This window comes from Staurois parvus, unplaced genomic scaffold (genome assembly GCF_062004578.1).
Source record: "Staurois parvus isolate SC_StPar_1 unplaced genomic scaffold, SC_StPar_1.0 ptg000206l, whole genome shotgun sequence".
NCBI lineage: Eukaryota > Metazoa > Chordata > Amphibia > Anura > Ranidae > Staurois > Staurois parvus.
The window spans coordinates 830,013-853,336 of NW_028318002.1; the positions used below are offsets into that span (position 1 = coordinate 830,013).

A 23,324-nucleotide genomic window follows, 5' to 3' on the forward strand; every position below is an offset into this window, starting at 1 on the left:
TATTTATGTCTGCATTCCAGATCTTTGATATGGGGCCGTTTTTTTCTTGACAGAATTTTCACTCTCAAATAGCCACATTTATTAGATGTTTATCTGATATGTATCCAATTTGTGGTTAATTATATATTTTATTCTAAATATGAGGTTTATATAAAATTGATCAGTGTTATTTATCACTTTACTATGAGTTCTGATCTGAAGAAGGGCGTTAACATAATAGCCCGAAACTGTTTGTTGAACACTATTATCTATGGCTTTGTCCATTTGTGATCACTCTTTTATATGGTAATTCTTCTACATTAAAAGTTCTTTTATGTGCAGCAATCCATTTTTCTTTTTATCTATATATAAAATGTATGTATGTGCTATGGCCAAAAGACAGCTACAGTGCAGTCGTCCAGTTCTGGGAGGGCATCCACCACACCCCACAGATCCCGCTCTTTACGATGTACTCAGCTGTGTCCAATCCTGATCACATAGTAAACAGACTTGCCGGTAGTCCATAGTCATTTCCTTGTGCTCTCCCAGCGTGAGGAGAAGAGAGCAGGCAACTGGCAATTCTGATAGGGGACATTTACACTGATAATCTATGCCCATCAGTGAAGGAGAAAAAATTACTTAGTTGCTAAATTTTATAACCAAAACCAAGAATTTTTTTTTTCAATTCAAAGTTTATGCCGCTTTCTTTCATTTGTTTAGCAAAAACAAAAACCCAGTGGTGATTAAATATCACCAAAAGAAAGCTCTCAGTCTCAAAAAAAAAAAAAAAAAAAAAAAAAAAAAAAACACCCCAAAAAACAAAAAGATAAAAATGTAATTAGGGTTGCATGATTGCACAATTGTCAAAGTGCAACAGCACTGAAAGTTGAAAATTGGCCTGGGCAGGAAGGGGGTGAAAGTGCCCAGTATTGAAATAGTTAAAGAACTGCACCGTACCCCTCCACACACACACTGGAGGAAAATAAAGTAGTAATTAAGCATACAGAACCAAAATCAAGAGTAGCTTTTTTATTTAAAATAAGTGTGACAAGGGGTATTTAAATAGGGATTAAATTTGGAACCAAATGCAAATTTTGACATTTAGGGGTTTATTTACTAAAGCTGGTTCACCCAGAATCTCTTGCACTTCTGCATAGAAACCAATCAGCTTCCAGGTTTTATTGGTAAAGCTTAATTGAACAAGCTGATTTTAGAAGCCGATTGGCTACCATACACAGGTGCATGAAATTCTGAGTAAACCAGCTTTAGTAAATAGAGCCCTTAGTTTCCCCAGACGTCTGTTATAATACAATTATACTATATTTCATTTTTATATAACAGTATGACAATGACATAAGGTAGATAGCACAACTCATTATAATTTAAGTTTTCCTTGGCTAGATCTTTGTGTTCTTCTTTGAACTGGAGTCCTGGAAGTCACATCAAGTGCAAGTTTTTTATGCTTTACATCTATTTCTTTTACAGAGACTTGCAGTTTCTTTGATGTTTGAGCCATGAATGCAAAGCTCTCCATCAGATCTATGATCCCATGTTCTCTGCAAATTTTGTCCAGTCCATCAAACCAAGCCAGTACCTTTTCCAATTCTGCCTTCACGGCTTTCTGTTCCTCCAGTTCAGCTAAAAGGCATTGAGTTACACTCTTTTCTTCTTTGTACTGCCTGCGTAATGTCTGTGCTTCGTTCTGGAGCACATCAAACTGGTCTTTACTGTAGGAATAGTTTCCATGTACCTCATCTTCGCATAGCAGAATATTCCTGGGAATATTAAGTACCAGTCTTAAAAGACAGGTTTCCATTTTCTGAAACAGGTGATTAAAGCGTTCATTAATGAGGGACAGATATTTTTCCGTGCCTTCCCGAATCTCAAAGCGATTTATCCCAGAGTTTGGAAACTTCTCTAGTTTTTTCAGGATGACACTCTCCACAACCAGCAACATGTCAAATAAGTAATCTTGAAATGAAATGTAGAGTCGAAGTATGCAGGTCTGTGGTGTGAACCCAAAATACTGGGTTTCATAGCACATTGGAATGACAGACATTGTTGAACTTTTCAAAGAAAACCTGTAAACAGAGAAGATAACATTTACTTTGCAAACATCACACATAAAACAAAGAATACTAATAAAAAACACCACAATGTAACCTTAGGTTCACATCTAAGCATTTTGCAGAAACGCAGTACAGTCCATTTAACATGATTTCACATCTCCACGTTTTCACGTTTATGGTTTTTGGAAAGGGACTTTTTTGAAAGCAAAAAAGTTGCGTTTTTGTTTCTATAGACTCCAATGGAAAAGCTGCAGAAAAGCACGTATTGCCTTTTTTTTGCTGCATTTTAAATCTGCCTAGCAACAAGAAAAAATGTTTTAAATATGCAAAACACATCAAAAACATGGCAAAAACGCGTCAAATACGCAAGTGCAAAAATGTAAAATGCACAGCAAAACACCATGCAGAAATGGCTCAAACGCAACCTGCACAGGTGTGAACGTAGCCTAATTGTGGAGATGCTAGACCACTTCCTGTTCTTCCTTACAATGGGAACACAGCTACACAAAAGTGTAAACCATTTCTGACATTAAATAAATGGAGGAACTCATGGTCTCCAGCAAAGGCACCTATGACAGACTCTAGTGAACTTGGTTCTAGTTCTATTGGACAGAATGCACTTCCACATCTGAATGAGGACCTTCTGTGCCCTATTTCCCCACCATGATTTCCAGAGTTTGGATGCAGTCGGAAGGAAAAGTCAGGCGATGGAGGACCCCCGCCCCCCCCATTTTCCTCCTCTCTTCAAATGTTCTTCATTCACAAGCTTAACCCTATGTTTGTGGGGAACACACCTTCTGTGCATCGCTTTATGTCCACATTTACATAGTTAGTCTGGCTGAAAAAAAATACAAAGTCCATCCAGAGACTACCAAATGTGTGTTGCGCATAGTTTCTCTTGTACAGTGTATCCATTTGACTGCCAAGGACAAGTCTTACACATGATGGCAGTTAACAAGTTAAAACAAGATCATGGCTGTAGTAATCAGCAGGTTGTTCTGCACAAAAGTAGAATTGATTTGGGTGACTAAAGCCACCTGATCACTCCTACATCTCAAAATTGGGGCTGCAGACCACACTTGCAGAGGAGGCATTAGAGCTAGTGGTGCACCGAAATGAAAATTCGGGTGCTGAAACCAAAAATTCAAAATGCACTTGGCAGAAAACCGAAATGCGCAGTTTTTAAAAATGATATGCTGGTACATAGTTACATAGTTAGTCTGGCTGAAAAAAGACAGAAGTCCATCCAGTTCAACCATAGAAAAAAAAAAAAAAAAAAGTTATAATCCTATACCCACAGTTGATCCAGAGGAAGGCAAAAAAAACCCAGCAAAGCATGATTTAATTTCCTCCTGCTGGGAAAAAAATTCCTTCCTGATCCCCCGAGAGGCAATCTCTACTGTACCATATGTTCATTTACTGTACTGTGAGCAATGATATGTAACCAATGTGTGGATATTAAAAAATGCACAAAGTGTAGAGCACGTTATGGGATAATGTATTATCCTCTGCAGTGTTGGGCGCTAACTGTAGTCTGTAAACTACCGTATTTGCCGGTGTATAAGACGACTTTTTAACCCATGAAAATCTTCTGAAAAGTCAGGGGTCGTCTTATACGCCGGTATACGGCGAGCCGGTGTCAGGGTGGCACTTTTTCGAGGGGCGGCACGGTGGCGGAAGGGACACTAAGTACAGGGGCGGGCAGGGAGCTGCTGTACCTTACCTGGCTCCGGTCCCGGTCCCACAACGATCCGGTCCAGGAAGCGCGGCTGCTCCTTCTTTCAGTTCGGCCGCTCGATGGTCGCGCGGCCCCGCCTCCTCACCGGTGATTGGGCGCCGGCGCTATTCCTCCCACTGACACCAATGATGGGGCGCTATTCCTCCCACTGACACCAATGATGGTGCCTCATCATTAGTGTCAGTGTGTGAGGAATAGTGTCCCATCATTGGTGTCAGTGGGAAGAATCATGCCCCATCATTGGTGTCAGTGGGAGGAATAGTGCCCCATCATTGGTATTAATGGGAGGAATAGTGTCCCATCATTGGTATCAGTGGGAGGAATAGTGCCCCATCATTGGTGTCAGTGGATGAAATAGTGCCCCATCATTGGTATCAGTGGGAGGAATAGCGCCCCATCATTGGTGTCAGTGGGAGGAATAGTGCCCCATCATTGGTATCAGTGGGAGGAATAGTGCCCCATCATTGGTATCAGTGGGAGGAATAGTGCCCTATCATTGGTGTCAGTGGGAGGAATAGTGTCCCATCATTAGTGTCAGTGGGAGGAATAGTGACCCATCATTGGTATCAGTGGGAGGAATAGTGCCCCATCATTGGTGTCAGTGGGAGGAATAGCGCCCCATCATTGATATCAGTGGGAGGAATAGTGCCCCATCATTGGTATCAGTGGGAGGAATAGTGACCCATCATTGGTATCAGTGGGAGGAATAGTGCCCCATCATTGGTGTCAGTGGGAGGAATAGCGCCCCATCATTGGAATACCATACTGAAATAGCATACCATATTGAAATCAAATCTGATGTTTTTTCATTTTTATTTGGTGTGCGTTGGAAGAGGGGTAGTCTTATACGGCGAGTATAGCTCAAACCCTATATTTTAACAGGAAAAGTAGGGGGTCGTCTTATACGCCCAGTCATCTTATACGCCGGCAAATACAGTACATTTATATTGCTAGTGTCCTCTAAAACACTGCAGAGAAACCTGAAAGCAAATTGTAGTTCAGAGCACTCCACAGAGCCTACAGACCTTATGATAAGGTTGGTACAGTTATGGCAGAACAATGCAAAGTAAGATACATCCCAATCATACTGGTAGAATTCCCCTTCAGAAATATTTTTTGCAATCACATCACAAAAAAAAAAAAAATACATAATTTGGGGCCTCGGGAGGACCCTTTCATCAAACAACATACTAAGGGCCCTGAAAAGCTGCATTTATTTTTGTGATGCAATTACAATAACCACTTCAGCTGGGAATTATGGCCGTGTGCTGGTGATGCACCTTACATTGCATTGTACTGGAGATAAATTTTCACACTTCCTTTAGTTTACAGCTCTAGCACTCTTTTTTTTAAATGAAGTGGCAACCCCCACAAAGTATAGAGGCCCAATAAATTCAACACAAATAACACAAAGCAGTGCTAAGTGCAGGCATAGTGAAGATTTCCTTGCAGCATTTCCAGACAAGGACAAAAGGGACAGGTTGTGCAACTAACAGGTTACATTATCCTCCCTAAAACAACTTTGTGTGTAGACTTTCTCCATAACATCAATCCTTTGTGAAGGTTTTATTTTTGGAAGACTAATATATACAATAACATTGCATATAGACAACATCTTCTTGGATTTGCTGCCACCTAGGGCAAATCTGATCCACTACAACAGGCCTGTTTAGAAACGACCATTATGTAACGCTGGCTATTAACATTATTAGAAATTTATTTGAAATTGTTGGTTTTATTTTCTAACCATTAGTGGAGTCTAATCAACATTCCTTTTCTACCACAGTGATGAGAAAATGTATTCGTTTGGGAAGTTTCATTCATTCCAAAAACGAATGTTGAAAGGAAACAAAATTTTGAAGTACAGTACTTTTCGAACGACATTTGTCCAGTCAATGAATGTACAAAGAATTCTCGTATGAATGTTCATATACCAATTTGTTCAAACATTGACCAGTGTATATAGCCAGCTTTCATGCTCTATTTTGCAGTACAAAAACAACTGAGTAGAAGACTGAATTGTACTTTAGATTGTACACCCCTTGAGGGTTAGGGACTGATGTGAATGTACAATATATATGTAAAGCGCTGCGTAAATTGACAGCACTATAGAAGTACCTGTAATTATCACCTACACAACGTTTCAACAGAAAGTATTAATGAAATACGTTACCCAACTAATGTTTATTACAGTTTATTTTACCTATAATCTTGCGTGTATTTTAGCACCAATGTGGTCATAGATGTTAAAGAGAAAGTGTTTCACTGGTGTCACATACACACACTATGTTTGTGTTGCATTAAGAGGAATCTTCCTGAGAAAAAAGGGCGATACAAATTCAACATCCCTGAGGTATCGTACTGCATTCCTGTTCAAATCATATGCAATTCTTTTCTTCATTTTGTATGGGCTCAAATCACACCGCAAAAGGTAGGAGGTTCTCAGTATTGACAAGTACTTGACCGAAAGTATCGGTACTCTTACTCGCCGGTCAAAAAAAAAAACATGGTATCTGTAATCCCTAGTATATAACCTACACTATACTGCCAAACTTATTAGGACACCCCTCCAAATCATTGGATTCAGGTGTTCCAATCACCTCCATGGCCACAGGTATATAAAATCAAGCACCTAGGCATGCAGACTGCTTCTACAAACATTTGTGAAAGAATGGGTCACTCTCAGGAGCTCAGTAAAGTCAAGCGTGGTACCGCGATAGGCTGCAACCTGTGCAAAAAGGTCCAAAGAAATTTCCTTGCTACTAAAGCGCACAGAAGTCACCAACTGTCTGCAGAGTCAATAGCTATAGACCTCCAAACTTCATGTGGCCTTCAGATCAGCAACAGTGCATAGAGAGCTTCATGGAATGGGTTTCCATGGCCGAGCAGCTGCATCCAAGCCTTACATCACCAAGTGCAATGCAAAGCAACGGATGCAGTGGTGTAAAGCACGCTGCCACTGGACTCTTGAGAAGTGGAGACGTGTTCTCTGGAGTGATGAATCACGCTTCTCTGCCTGGCAATCCGATGGAAGTGTCTGGGTTTGGTGGTTGACAGGAGAAAGGTACGTGCCTGACTGCATTTTGCCAAGTGTAAAGTTTGCTGGAGGGGGGAATATGGTGCGAGGTTGGCTTTCAGGGGTTGGGCTTGGCCCCTTAGTTCCAGTGAAGGGAACTCTTAAGGCATTAGCATACCAAGACATTTTTGGACAATTTCATGCTCCCAACTTGTGGAAATAGTGTAGAGATGGCCCCTTCCTGTTCCAACATGACTGCGCACCAGTGCACAAAGCAAGGTCCATAAAGAAATGGATGAGTGAGTTTGGGGTGGAGGAACTTGACTGACCTGCACAGAGTCCTGACCTCAACCCGACAGAACACCTTTGAGATGAATTAATGCAGACTGTGAGCCAGGCCTTCTCGTTTGACATCAGTGCCTGATCTGAAATGTGCTTCTGTGCCTCCCCAGAAGAGTTGAAACGGTTATAGCAGCAAAGGGTGGGCCAACTCAATATTGAACCCTACGGACTAAGACTGGGGTGCCATTAAAGTTCATGTGCATGTAAAGGCAGGCGTCCCAATACCTTTGGCAATATAGCGCATATTTCAGCTAAAAAAAAAAATCCATGTTGGTGCACACAAAAAACATACCGTATTTTTTGCTCCATAAGACACACTTTTTTCCCCCCAAAAAGGGGGGAAAATGTCAGCGCGTCTTATGAAGCAAATATTGAGCGGCCGGTCCGGTATTTCCACCACCGCCGTCTCAGAATACCGGGCTGGTCGCTCAGCTCTTCTCTGCAGCAGAACCATACCTGTTCCTCGGTCCAGTGCTGCGCAGTCTTCCCGCGTCGACTTCTTTAGTGTGAACTCTCGGCTGTGACAGCCGGGTACCCAGTGCGCATGCGTGAGAAGCGCTGCGCTTTGTGAATGGTACGGCGTCTTCTGGGACATATGACAGGTCCGGACCAATCAAAAAGCACAGCGCTTCTCGCGCATGTGCACTGGGTACCCGGCTGTCAGCCGGGTGCCCACACTAAAGGGAGGATAACTCCGTAGAAGTGGGAGCGGGTACCTGTCAAATTCAGGTACCCGCTCCCCCTCCCTCCCCAAAGGTCAGCAGTCTCTTGGTCATCCCCTGTACTGTGTCATCTCCTGTACTGTGTCCGCAGTCTCTGGTCATCTCCTGTACTGTGTCCGCAGTCTCTGGTCATCTCCTGTACTGTGTCCGCAGTCTCTGGTCATCCCCTGTACTATGTCATCCCCTGTACTGTGTCCGCAGTCTCTTGACCATCTCTTGTACTGTGTCCGCAGTCCCTGGTCATCCCCTGTACTGTGTCCGCAGTCCCTGGTCATCCCCTGTACTGTGTCCGCAGTCCCTGGTCATCCCCTGTACTGTGTCCGCAGTCCCTGGTCATCCCCTGTACTGTGTCCGCAGTCCCTGGTCATCCCCTGTACTGTGTCCGCAGTCCCTGGTCATCTCCTGTACTGTGTCCGCAGTCCCTGGTCATCTCCTGTACTGTGTCCGCAGTCCCTGGTCATCTCCTGTACTGTGTCCGCAGTCCCTGGTCATCTCCTGTACTGTGTCCGCAGTCTCTGGTCATCTCCTGTACTGTGTCCGCAGTCTCTGGTCATCTCCTGTACTGTGTCCGCAGTCCATTGGTTTAGAATATTTTTTTTCTTGTTTTTCACCTCTACAATCTAGGCGCATCTTATGGTGAGGTGTGTCTTATGGAGCGAAAAAAAAAACATATATACAAAAATCCACATCACAATGTGAGGAATACACATACCGGTAAGTAACTCTGGTTTTCCCAAAAGAGTCTTCCAGGATGGCTACTTGAGAGGATAAACAAGTAATACTCCTACCTCAGGGAGGGACCATTGCTTATAGAACTTTCTTCCAAATGCAAAGTCCTGGCTAGAAAGAAGCTCCACATGGTAGCGTTAGACCAAACTGCAGCTCTGGAAATGTCTTTCCATGAAGCACCTGTCCTCTCCGCCCAGAAGGAGGCCAAGGCTCTTGTGGAATGTGCACGTACCCTAGAGGGTGGCTGGTGGCCCAAGCTCTTGCATGCACACAAAATAGTTTCAGGAATCCATCTGGCAACAGAACTCTTTGAAGCACAAAGACCCTACCAAAAATTTAGTAGAGCTTCTGAAATCTCTGGTCACCCTCAAATATTCTAACAAACATCTTCTAACATCCAAAAAACAACACAGCGTTTCTTTCTCATTCTTGGGGGAACTGCAAAAAGGTAAAAACTACCTGGGAACGGTGAAAATCTGAAGAAACCTTAGAAAGGTACATAGGATCTGGCCTCAAAACTACCCTGTCTTCCAAGATAGACAGATAAGGATCCTTGCAAGAAAAAGACTGCAAGTCTCCCACTCTCCTGGCTGACATGATGGCCAGCAAGAAGGCCATTTTACAGGAAAGAATCTTTAAAGGATCAATCAGACAATGGCTCAAACAGAGCCCTCGTGAGAGAGTCCAAGACTAGGGACAGGGACCGTCTTAAGCACCTTAGTGGTCTGCCTCTCCCTAACTGTTAAGAATCTTTTAACAAGAGAATCCTCTGCCAATCTCTGGTCCAAAAATATGGACAAGGCTGCCACCTGCAGTTTTAAGATGCCGATGGCCAAAGCCCTATCCACCCCAGCCTGCAAAAAATCTAGCACCACGGTAATGGATATTTCTAATCTTTCCAATCTAGTTCTCCAAGAATGAAAAGTTCTCCAAACCTTCACATAACTCTTCCTAGTGCAGAGTTTTCTACGGTTTAGAAAGAGTCTGAATTACCTTATCTGAGCATCTTTAGTATTTGAGGATCCTCCTTTCAGCCTCCAAGCAGTCAGGTGGAAGAGATGAGGGTTGGAGTGGAGAACTGGACCTTGAAGAAGTAGATCTGGACAGTCCAGCAGTATCCAGGGAGGGGATACTGACAGGGACATAAGAATTGCACACCAACTCCTTTTGGGCCAGTACGGAGTTATGAGGATCACATGGCAGTCCTACAATGCAAATTCCGAACAACTTGCGTAAGAATTGCTAGAGGAGGAAAAGCATAAGCTAGACCGAAGTCCCATCCTGAGTTAAAGCATCTGCCCCTAGAGCTCGAGACTCCTTCTCCAGAGTACAAAAAAAAAAGTTCTGGACCTTTCTGTTTCTGCCAGAGGCAAACAAATCCACCTCTGGAAGGCCCCACTGATCCATTAACCACGCACAAATCTCTGTATTCAATTCCCATTCCCCCTGTCATACTGGATTCCTGCTGAGATAATTGGCTAAAACATGGTCTGATCCCTTGAGATGGACCACTCTCAGAGAGTTCAGACAATTCTCTGCCCAAAGCAGAACCCATCTCTCACAATTTGAAGAACAACCGGACTTACCCCCTTCCATTCACAAATATTAGAAAAAAAACAGACAACCTGCCCCCCACCCTGGGATCGGGGTCTCTAAAAGTAAACACCACCCCCCCCCTTTTCCCTTGGTCTTGTCAAAAGACCAAATGCTTTCTTCCAGGCTTCTTGGGGGTCAAATAGATTTTTTGCTTGCCTACCCCAACAGGGACCTTTGGTACGAAAATTCTTTCACCGGAAATTTGCTGCCTTTTTCTGGAGAACGAGAAAGAATAGTTTTAAGTCCTGAGCCAAATAGTAAATTACCTTCAAATGGTAAACCACAAAGCTTGGATTTGGAAGACAAGTCTCCCTCCCAAGCCTTGAGCCAAATGGCCCTTTGAGCAAAGTTCAAAAGCGTGGTGACTCTGGCAGTGGCTCTAACACTTTCAGCTGCAGCGTCAGCAAGAAAAGCTACCAATTTGGAAATAAGCGGAAGTGCCTTCCTAACCTGGGTAATAAGGGTATCTGCGGAAATAAGTTTGTACGACTTGTCAACCCAATGATCTACGGTTCTGGCTAGAAAAAGTAGAGGCTAAGGCTGGTCCCAGTGAAAAAGCCAAAGCCCCCCAGGCTTTTTTTCAGCAAGGACTCAGCCTTTCTATCCATTTGATCTTTAATGATACTGGTATCTTTGTTTCAGCTGGCGATTCTCTTTCTAGTAAGAGTAATCCGAGTTGCTATACAGCCGCTTGATTACTTTTAGAGGCGGTGGAAGGAGGTCTACCCCCTCAACACCGCCTTTACTGGGCTCTCCCATCCAATCAGTAAGCCGGGTAAAAATGCATCCAGCGGCATCTAGTTCCTGGGACACAGTAAGAGGAAATAAAAGTTGTTCATGTGAAGTCAGAAACCAGAAGAGACAAGAATTTTGTCATTTTTGGTTTCATGTTCCCGTAAACAAAGTTATTACCGGCTTGTCAAAGCACCTGATCAAATTGATCTTGGTTTGATTGGATTCCTTGGAGGACAGTGGGGAGATAGAGAGACCCTAGATTTCTCCATAAAGAGGACCTGTCATGGCCCATGCCATCACAAAGGATGTTGTTCATCCCTTGTGATAGCAATAAAGTTGATTAAAAAAAAAATACATTAAAGTACAGTATTAAAACAAAATACAAATACAATAAAATAAATTTGAAAGTGCGCCCCCCCCCCGTTCACATGCACAATGGCAAACATATGCATCGGTCCTGCATGAATGTGTAAATGGCATTCGCACCAACATGTGAGGCATTGCTGCAAACATCAGAGCAAGAGCAATAATTCCAGTGTCAGACCTCCAGTGTAACTCTAAGTTGGTAAACTGTAAAGTCGTTTAAAGCTTCACCTATGGAGAATTTTAGGTACTGTAGTTTTTATATACATTTCATTTTCTGTCCAATTTTTGTGTACTACTTATGCTACTCAATTAAATTTCTTTTACATTACTGGATTGTAGATTTTAGGTTCATATTCATTAAAGATCATGAAATAAAAACTCAAATCTAATACAAATTATATATAAAAAGTATATATTTTTCTTAAACTGTCCATTTCAGTTTTCAGTGCATCCTGAAATATTGTTCCAGAATTTTCATTTCAGTTCATCAATAGTATTGGCATATGCCTCGACAGCTGTATTTGGTAATACATTTGTAAAAGTGGCTATATATGGGGGGGGGGGGGGGCAGCTCTCCCAGATTTTAACCTCTACTATTTAGCTGCCTAACGCTCTAATTTTTTCCACTTGGATAAAGACCATTCTCTCGCCTTGGTATGCGCTCCAGTCTTTTCTTGGGCTACTCATCCCTTTCAACTCCTCTTAAAGGGTATGCGAGACCCCTCAATTATGGGTGGCCACAAGGGGTTACTATACCACCACTGGAAGATCTGGTCATTAGCTTCCTGTAAGTTGCAAACCCCTTCTACACACGCCCACACCCCTCTATGGGACAACCCAAGCCTCCCTTAGTTGCTCACTGTCCCCGACTATCATCTATGGATCAACAAAAGGATTCTGTACGTCTCTCAGGTGTTCACCAGTGCTGGCACTAAACCCTTTCAAGACCTTAAATCAGAATTTGACCTCCTCAACTTGCTTTTCCGTTATCTCTAGCTCCAACACGCGCTGCATGCCCAATTCGGTGACTCTATCCCGCATCTGGACTCTTTATACCGTATGGATGTGATACTGGGTACGGAATCCAAAAAAAAAAACAAAAACCAAAAAAAAACAAAAAAAAAAAAACCAACCTTTCATCCACATTCTATAATGCCCTTCTCTTACCTCCTGTATCTACCTTAGCATATCAACTTAAATTCCAATGGAAGGCAGACGTGGGGGAGCTGGATGATGAGGTGTGGGAGGAGGTGTTAACCTTGAGTATATTGGTCTCCCCAAAACTGTCAGATCGTCTCACCCACCTGTATATACTTCATAGAACCTATTTGGCTATCTAGATAACGACCACAATATAGTCTGCTCTGTTCTAGATGTGGGGTTTCCAATGGTACCTTTTTTCATCTCATACGGTCTTGCTCAATTATTCAAGGATACTGGGTTCATGTGGTTTGGTTCCTCCATCACAAAATGGATTCACCCCTTACTCTATGCCCTAAGCAATGTTTACTGGGTCTACTCCCCGACTCGTAAACCAATAAATTTCAGACTATTTTCTTACAGGAAACTCTCTTTATGGTCAGATTACTGATTGCTCAAACTTGGCTTCGAGCACTGCTGCCTACTATTCTGCATTGGGTTACTGCAATACATAGTATATTACCATATAAGAAGGTTATCTACATGCATAGAGGACGCCCTGCTAAATATCATAAAATATGGGATAAATGGCTTGACTCTGCATCTACCTGCGTTGCGGAAGAGGATATGTAAATATTGTTTGTTTACCTTTAGAGGAGCCTTGTGTTATGTGCATCTTTTCATGTGGTATTTGTACCTTGTTGGATAGACTGCCTACGGCAAGTATACTTTTGATTGTGTAATTGTACTTTTTGCCATTATACTGGTCTCATCTTTGTTTGCTGTATGATGTGGTTGCATATCCTCTTCTCTCAAAGAGTTTGCTTGTTAACCGCTTCCCGGACGTCCTATAGTAGAAATACTGCTACAGGGCGGCAAGGGTGCACAAAATCACGTATATGTGATTTTGCATTTCCGGGTAGGGGGCGTGCGCGTGTGATTTCCGAGGATTTCCAATGGGTAGGAGGACTGTTTTGTTTACTAACAGTCCTCCTCCCTGTCAGCTCAGGCACACTGCTGTGGATGTCTGTGCACATCCTCATGTTAACCCCTTCCTGCCCAGTGCCATTAGTACAGTGTCCATGCTTTTTATTAGCACTGATCACTGTATTGGTGTCACTTGGGATGTCAGTGACACCAAGCCAGTTCCCCTCAGTGTCAGAATGTCTGCCGCAGTCCCGCTATAAGTCGCTGATTGCCGCCATTACTAGTAAAAAAAAAAAATTTTTTTTTTTAAGCAAAGACATGTAGCAGAATATATTTTGGCGTAAATTTATAACGAAATTTGATTTTTTTTTTTACTGGACATGTTTAATAGCAAAAAGTCAAAAATATATAATTTTCTCAATTTTTTTATACAGCAAAAAATAAAAACGCACAGGCGATCAAATACCACCAAAAGAAAGATCAAGTCGTGAGGAAAAAAGTACGTAAATTTCATTTGGGTGCAGTGTAGCATGACCGCGCAATTGTCAGTTAAAATAGCGCAGAGCCATAATGCAAAAAAATGTCTAGGTCAGGAAGGGGGTAAATCCTCAGGAGGGCAAGCAATTTAAAAAAAAAAATTAAAAAAAAAAAAAAGGAAGAAGAAGCTATACATAACTGCAGCTCCCAGGCACCAAAACGCATCTGCTTTAAAGCAGTATTAAACCTTCTGCTGTTTCTGTAAGCAAGCAGTATTTTTTTATTCTGCAGTAAAATAGACTTACTTGCCTGTTTGCAGTGATCCTTGGCATGTAAACTGAGCTGTGCATGCACAGCTCAGTTTACAGCTGCTGGCCTAATCCCTGTATGCTGCAAAAGGTGGCCTCCTGCGCATGCGGAGAAGTGATGTCACGTGCTGGCTAATGAATCTGGTTGAAAACCGGCACACAGGAGAAGATGCCAGCCTCAGCAAGGGAATGGAAAGGTAAGTATAAACTGCTTTAAAGAGGTAATAACTAACTGAATTTTAACAAAAAACCACCTCCTAAATAAATGTGATAAACAATAACCCTTAACACAAACAACACCTTCCCCTGAAGGTGTAACAGATTTATATATGTAAAAGTGTTATAAACAAACTTTAAATAAAAACTGTGAAGTCCATCAATCAGTCCATCAAACAGTTATTAACTCTCACTATCCTATAATATCAAAGTTCAAGATGTTCAGAAATTCTTCTAACGATCTCCCATGTGCATGTACCTCAAAAAAAAGGAAATAATATATAGTGCATTATCCTTTATATAATATAAACTTAATTCATCTCCCACAATCCAGTGACAAATAGTGATAATGGTGAAAAAAACGGTGAAAATAGTGAAATAATCAGTGAAAACACTGTGTGTGTGAATCACCCTTCAATCCCACACACAGAAAGATATAATTGCAAACTGGTGTGCACTTATATTCATAGTAAGGGTACCCTTACCAACATTTCAGAAAACACATGCTTATATCAATCCAACAGCTTTCTCAGGATGAATGATCTCCACAATCCTCCCTGGATTGCTGATCCCACTGTTTCCAGGCACTTTACTCCATCCAGGGACAAAACATAAGTAACACAATAGTGTAATACTACTTAATTATGATTAAGCCAATGACGAAACGCGTCAAGGGAAGTGACGTCAAGACGCACACAGGAACCGGAAGTTGACCGGCGGCCATTTTGGAAAAGGGAAGCGAATGATCTGGAGCACCTGGACGTTCTTCCTGGATGGCTGTGAGGTTTCTATTATGAGTGATTACGTGCATAAAGGCTTGTTTTGATGTAAGCAGTTCAAATAAAGGTCATTTGATTTTACTATTGGCGGTATTACACTATTGGAGTAAAGTGCCTGGAAACAGTGGGATCAGCAATCCAGGGAGGATTGTGGAGATCATTCATCCTGAGAAAGCTGTTGGATTGATATAAGCATGTGTTTTCTGAAATGTTGGTAAGGGTACCCTTACTATGAATAGAAGTGCACACCAGTTTGCAATTATATCTTTCTGTGTGTGGGATTGAAGGGTGATTCACACACAGTGTTTTCACTGATTATTTCACTATTTTCACCGTTTTTTTCACCATTATCACTATTTGTCACTGGATTGTGGGAGATGAATTAAGTTTATATTATATAAAGGATAATGCACTATATATTTCCTTTTTTTTGAGGTACATGCACATGGGAGATCGTTAGAAGAATTTCTGAACATCTTGAACTTTGATATTATAGGATAGTGAGAGTTAATAACTGTTTGATGGACTGATTGATGGACTTCACAGTTTTTATTTAAAGTTTGTTTATAACACTTTTACATATATAAATAACTAACTGAAGACTGCCTTAAAGTAGTTTTACTGCTACAGGGCAGCCCTCCTGTTCAAATGCATGTAAAATTATATATACAGTTGTGCTCAAAAGTTTGCATACGCTGGCAGAAATTGTGAAATTTTGGCACTGATATTGAAAATATGACTGGTATATAAACTTTTGAGCACAACTGTATATGATTTTGCTGCCAGCGGATCGCTTCTGTTGTGAACTATCACAGCAGAAGCCGATCTGCGAGTCCCAGCAAATAGATGTTTGTTAAGTTAAATAACAGACTTACTGGCTAGCTCACCAGGTGAGAACAAAGCCTAAAAAAGAAAACAAATGCAGCTGTGGCAAGTCCTCTGCCCCAGGTTTCCCGATTCACAGTGGCTCCTTTCTCTTGTAGTTGTAGCAACTGCAAGAGAAAGGAACCACTGCGAATCAGATAATCTGGGGCAGAGGACTTGGCACCAACTTAAAGTATAGGTGAACCTTCACCTTGAGAAATAACAAATTTAGTTTAAAATGGAAATGAAAGCTAAAATATTTATGTATACATATTAAAAAAAAAAAAAGTTTTTAAATTATAAAATACCTCCCCCCCCTTTTTTTTTTTTTTTTTATATAAAATGATCACATACCCTCTGTTCCCAATTGCGCAAGGAGCTCAGAGACCTAGGGGAGGAGAAAAAGCAGGACACTGGACTTCACATTAAATGGCTGCATATTTTAGCACAAGTATAATCACCAGAGGAGAGCAGGCTGCACAGCTAGAGAACTGAGTATGCTGTGCTCTCTTGCCTAGTGTGGTCAGTTTGTAACAGGAAAGCAGAGGGACTGGCAGAACACCAGAGATTTCACACAAGGGAAGGAATGCAAAGAACATGATACATTTTTCATACACGTACATGGTAACACAGACACACATTAGGTTTACATATTCTTTAACCTCCTTAGCGGTATTCCCGAGTGTAGCTCGGGGTAAAATTTCAATACCAAGAGCGGTAACCCCGAGCTACACTCGGGCTTACCATGCGGCACTGCTCTGGGGGTCCCTGCAGCACTTACCTTGTCCTTCGCTCCCGCAATGTGTCCCCTGCAGCGTCCCCGGCCATCTCCTCCGGCCAATGCCGGCATCCGGCTTCTGTGTTCCGGTCCCTGTGACGTCGGGATGTACGGGCGCCGCAACCGGCAGCAAATTTGAAATTTTTTAAAAAATGTCATTTTTGCTGTCATTGCTGTTTCAATGCATTTCACATATATTTTGTCCTTACTGCTTTGTCCTGTGCCCTGCCTGCATTTTGAATGTTCTTTCTGCCTGGAAACTTAGAAAAGTCCATGGCGTCCAAAAAGCGTCCCTTTACGTCAAAAGCGGTTTTAGAACAGCGATAGTAAATTAGAACCACTTGCAGAATTGAGTGATAATGATTTGTGGGGAAATTCGTCAGCAGACACTGAAAGCGATTTTGCGACTTTGCTCAGCGATGTGCGAATTTGCCTCTGTATTTCAAATTTCAGTGTTTTTGGTTTGATTATATTATTGAATTAAATTTATTATATTATTATTTTTTATGATTATTTATTAAATTATAATTTATGATTTCGTGTTTCAAGTTTTATCATATCCGGAATGTTTACTAGACTCTTGTTCGTACAGATTTCAGTGAGTTATTCCTAAAAATTACAGCCTACAATAAAAAAACTACATATTTCCATGCAAAAAAATGGTACCGCTTTTGGCACAAAAAAATCAGAAAGAATCATACCGCCAGGGAGGTTAAACTAAAACATAGACAAGGATTAAAAGCTATAGACACTGCATACTCGGTATGTGATTAAATAAGCCACTGAAAGTACCTAAAAAACCCAGTATTTGTAAACACATTGTACTCACACATTGCATAATAGCAAACAGTGTGTTTGCACTCTAAATGCAATTCATTTGGATTTACCCCCCCCCTACCTGACCAGGCCATTTTTTGCGATACAGTGCTGCGTTACTTTAATTGACAATTGTGCAGTCATGCAACGCTGCACCCAAATGAAATTTAAGTCCTTTTTTTTTTCCACAAATGGAGCTTTATTTTGGTGGTATTTGATCACCTCTACGGTTTTTATTTTTTGCTCTATAAACGAAAAAAGACCGACAATTTTGAGGGAAAAAAAAAAACTATATTTTTGATTTTTTTTGTCAAATTTAAGCCAAAATGTATTCTTGCTACATGTCTTTGCTAAAAAAAAATCCCAATACATGTAAATTAATTGGTTTATCTGAAAGTTATAGCATCTACAAATGGCGGTATATATAGACTGGAACTTTTATTTTTTTTACTAGTAATGGTGGCGATCAGCAACGTATAGCAGGACTGCGTGGGCATTCTGACACTGGGGGGGAACTTACTTGGTGTCACTGACATCTCCAGTGACACCAATACAATGATCAGTGCTAATAAAAAGCACTGACACTGTACTAATGGCACTGGGCAGGAAGGGGTTACTGTGGGGTGATCAAAGGGTTAACTGTGTGCCGTTTCACTATGTGGGCTGTGTGTGTGCTTCACTGTAAGCACACTGCTTTGTATGGCCGTGCTATGCACAGCCATCACAGCAGTGTGCAGGAGCTGACAGGAGAGATCTGTGTTGTTTGTACATAGGTCTCTCCCCCGTCGGTGATACTTGGCGATCATCGGGTATTGGCGAAGAATCACGGGTCGAGACCTGGTGATTGACAGTGGAGGCAGCGAACAGCTGTGCAAGTAGGGCCGTGCGCCCCCAACCCGGAACTGCAAAATCACGTATATATACACACACACGTGATTTTGCGCACCTGTGCCGCCCTGTAGCAGTATTTCTACTATAGGGCGGCACGGAAGAGGTTAATTTATATTCTCATTCATCTCCTCTTCCAATTATTTAGGGTTGTGTCTGCTTAAGCTGGCCATACATAGATCAAAATTTGGCTGATTCAACAGGGACCGAATTTTAGTCCATGTATGGGCAGGGAGGTTGTACAGAAGTCCATCTACTTCTGTGCAACCACCTTGTCAGATTTTCCCCTCTCAGTCAGTGCTGCAGGCTATAGTTAGTGCCAATCCGTGTATTCTGACAGTGGGGAAGTCTCCCTGCTGTCAGAATACAATAGCTCAGTGGGGAAGATTCCTCATTCACTTCAAGTGTATGGATGGAGGGATCAAGTCAGTTTTTTTTATTCAAACCTCTGGTTGAATAATAAATAACAGTATGGGCTGCCTTACTGGGTGGGTGGGCAGTGAATTATGTGCCACACAGCAGGGAAGTACCTCATTTGTGTGTGTAATGTGTTTTAGGAGGGTGCCACTTGTGAGTTTTGCTCAGCTACAGGCTGTAGCTGCAAAAGACAGGCTGTGATTGGCTAATGCAAGCACATTCATAGCCTTATTCCAGCTGCAGCTGGGAAGCGTGCCAGCTAAACTGACCATGAGAGATACAACCATACTGTGTGTTGACATGATGCCCTTATGGATCAGATGAAAATAGAAGAAAGCCTAAAAAAGAAAGCTAATGCAGCCATCACATCTAAGACTTGGTAAGCTGCAATAAAATAAAAATATTTACTTTTTGGTTTAGTACTGCTTTTAACTAGGAAACAGAACATACTATATTTACAAAGACGCATACATGAAATATTCATATTCTGAGGCAACTTACACTTTAACTGCTTCCTGACCTTGCTATAGCCATAAGACAGCTACAGCGCGGTCATCTAGTTCTGGGAGGATGTCCATGAACCCCCCCAAAACCCTGCCCCCTGCATGCCCCCAGGTGTGCTCTGTGATTGTCGTGTCCTTTGGACACAGCTGATCACATATCAAGGTAAATGGTCAATCACAGCGGCCCTTTACCACAGGGCTTGAGGTTGCCACGCTGACTAGAATTTGCGTCCTGGCGCCTGGGCTTTTCTAAACCCATTCACTACAGGGATGCTATATTGCCCCACACCTGGAACATGCAGTTCCAGGCGCTGGGCAAGTAGTTTTCTTTTTTTTTTTTTTTATAACATTTAGCTCTGCTGCAGGCAAGAAGCAGGGCTTACTTGTCAGGTGGAAGCATTTAGGCAATACACGTTACATCAGGGCTCAACAAATCCCAGGTGTCACGTCACCATGGCGACCAGAAACCACGCCTTGGAGCGTGGGTCCCCGCTGGCACCAGATGAAAGCAACCCTCACTGCCCGATGCCCCAGACATGCAGCTCTGGGAGTCGGGCAGCCAACCCAGTTCCAACATCAAAAACCAAAACCAATAAAACAAAAACTCCAGCTCTGCTCCCCAAACACCGGCACCCCATGCACTCTCCATCCCCTCCCCCAACAGATCCGCTGCCACTGTGCAGAAAGGCTCTCCCACACTCGATACCTTTGCGGTGCCATTTGAATGTGCTCAAATCGCACTGCAAAGAATTGCATGCCATTTGAACAGGAATGCAATGCGATTCCTGTCCAAATCACATGCGGTTTCCTGGCACAGCTCCTGTGTGAACCCAGGGATTGCCAATAGTGACTTTGAGCCTGAGTTCAAACAGGAGAGGAAACCTCCCTGCAAGACAGAATCCACCAGCTCTGGCTACCGATCCCACTGTGGACATCAGCGGCTACGGCTTGGGCTCCTCCTGCCTCTCTCCCCCCCAGCCTCCAGTGCTTCTAGCCATCCACTGGGCCCCTTCCCAATCACCCCCAGGTCCAGATGTACCAGACTGCTGATAACCCACTGTCAGACAATGAAAAGCCACTTCACCGGTCTGGGAATTTGAACCCCCACAGTGTTCTTTCCTCTCCTTGCAGCGCTGACAGTACAGACTAGACAGCTTCTGATTGGCCAGTACCGTCCAAGCCGCAGCTGCTGATGTCCACAGTGGTATCAGGAACCGAAGCAACCAGTCATGTAGGGCGATTTCCTGCACCGCTCCTGTGTGGCTCAAAGTCACTATGACAAGCCTGGGTTCACACAGGAGCTGTGCAGAAAACCTAATGTGATTCAGGCACGTATTGCACTGCATTCCTGTTCAAATTGTATGCAATTCTTTGCAGTGTGATTTGAGCCCATTCATTTTGTATGGGCTCAAATCGCACCACAAATGGTATTGATTTCAGTATCAGAAGCATTTGCATGAGTACTTATGCAAGTACTTGGTAATGACACCAATACCATTATTAGTGCAACCCTAATAAAAATTTCATAAGGGTACAGTGTTGCATGACCATGCAATTGTCATTCAAAGTGTGACAGCGCTGAAAATTGGCCTGAGCAAGAAGAAGGGGGTGAAAGTGCTCGGTATTAAAGTGATATTAACCACTTGCTAACTGCACTGTAGCTAAATGAGGGCTACAGTGTGGCTATCCAGTTCTGGGAGGGCGTCATATGATGTCCTCCCAGAATGCGCCCTCCTGCCTACCCCCAGCGGCATGCACCCATCGATCTCCGTGATCGCTGTGTCCCAAGGACACAACTGATCACATGATGAGGTAAAAAGCCAATCACAGAGGCCTTTTACCACGTGATCAGTTGTGTCCAATGACACAGCAGATCATGGAGAAAATACAGTTGCCAGTTATTGGCAGCACTTTCCTCATGCTGTCACAGTGTGAGGAAATTACTGCCGATAACCCGCAGCTGTCACACAGCAGATCAGCACTGATCATCCGAGTACTGATGACCAGTGCCCAGCAGTGCCGCCCTGCAGTGCCCAAGAGTGCCTCCCGTCAGTACCCAGCAGTCAGCGCTGCCTATCAGTGCCTCCTCATCAATGCCCACAAGTGCCGCCTAATCAGTGCCCATCAGTGCTGCCTAATCAACGCACATCAGTGAAGGTGAAAAATTACCCGTTTGCAAAATTGTATAATAGAAACAATGAAAACCTTTTTTTGTTTATAGCGCAAAAAATAAAACACCCAGAGGTGATTAAATACCACCAAAAGAAAGCTCTATTTGTGTGAAAAGAAATATAAAAATTTCATATGGGTACAGTGTTGCATAACTGCGCAATTATCCAAAAAGCAACAGTGCTGAAAGCTGAAAATTGGCCTGGACAGTAAAGGGGGTAAAAGTGCCCAGTAGGCTAGTGGTTAAAGGTGTTTTTGTTTTTTACTTACCTACTCTGTGCCATAGTTTGGCACAGGGCAGCTCCGATCCTCCTCTTCTCGGGTCCCCCCGCCAACGCTCCTGGCTCTACTCCCTTGGCCAGTGCCCCCCAATAGCAAACCACTTGCTACAGGGGCACTGGTGCATGCTCATTCCCTCCCACATTAGACTTACGCTCCATTTACACTGAGCTGAACGTTTTTCAGGTGTCTTTGAGCAGATTTGCAAATATTATAGGCGTTTTTCATTTAGGTGTTTTTGCTGTGGCCAATAGAAATAGCTGAAGTTTGAGCTGAAAACGCCTGAAAAAAAACACTTAAAACACTCATTCCCACTGTTTAGGCATTTTCCATTCAAGTCTATGGGGACAAAATGCCTAGATCTGCCAGAAAGGTTGTGCAAGTACTTTTTGAGCAACAGGCGAGGAAACGCTCAGATGTTAACAAGGATCATAGGAATTAATTGGATTTTGCTTGTTGAGCATTTCTCGGCGTCAAGCTGAAAAATGCTCTAGTGTGAATGGAGCCTAATAGAGCCATGGCTCAGCCCCTCCCTCAGTTCTCTCCTCGCCAGCTGTGATTGACAGAAGTGGGGGCCAACGAGGAGAGAGAGACCCGGGACTGCCGAGGTTCCTATCCACGTCGCTGGACTGAGAGGCTCAGGTGAGTACTGGGGGGCACTTCTGAACACAGGAGCTTTTTTTACCTTCATGTATAGAATGCAGGAAGGTAAGAAAGTAAACCTTCAGCCTTTACAACCACTTTATTATAGGCCCCAATATGCCGGTGCTCAGGAGCCTTCACACACATTTTCAACACCCACCAATATGCCGGCTATAGACTCTCCGCCGTCTAGAAATGGTTAATTACGCTGACTTCATCCTAAAATGTCTATCTGTAATATAGATTTTGGAATATTAAAGCCTTAAAATGATATATAACCTGTGTAAAGCAATTGCAGCAAATTAATAACGAAATTCTGGAAAAAAGGAAAATAAAAAATGTAGCACAACCATTCTAGGCTCCCATTCAGCAAACACTGAGCTCCATACAATACCGCCCTCACACCCAGCGTGACCCAGCAGCAGCCGGACTGTAACACACACTTACCTGTCCTAGGTAGGTGCACCAATACACCATCCGTCCCGCCAACTCCTTCACAAACAGCTGAGCTTCCCGGGCACTAACACGAATCTTCAACTGCCTGCACTTTCCAACCAATACGCGTTCATTAGACGTCAACAATAGGGCGTCAGGGAACACCAACTTCCGCCATGTTTATTTCGGGAAATCCACTTCCCGCTACCCAAACAATAACAAATCTAACTCATACCAACATAGAGTGAGTACTAAAGTATTTTTGGAGCTGCACATTAAATATTACAGCTTGTTGTTCAAGCTAACAACGCAGCGCCTGTGCTCAGAATTCAATTTAGCACGAGTGAAGCCAAAGACGCCATGTTCAAAACGGATAGCCAGCGAAAGACTCACT

The 23,324-nt window shown here is 42.9% G+C and overlaps 1 protein-coding gene across 1 annotated transcript; it reads right to left on the reverse strand.

Annotated features, from left to right (window-relative positions):
• Window positions 1-993: 993 nt before the first annotated feature.
• Window positions 994-23,135, reverse strand: MIS12 (MIS12 kinetochore complex component). Its single transcript, XM_089678529.1, has 2 exons — window positions 22,943-23,135; window positions 994-2,060 (listed from the first exon to the last, which is right to left on the reverse strand). Exon 2 carries the CDS (start codon window positions 2,036-2,038, stop codon window positions 1,355-1,357), a length of 684 nt encoding a protein of 227 aa, XP_089534655.1. The 5' UTR covers window positions 2,039-2,060; window positions 22,943-23,135; the 3' UTR covers window positions 994-1,354.
• Between the last annotated feature and the right edge of the window lie 189 nt (window positions 23,136-23,324).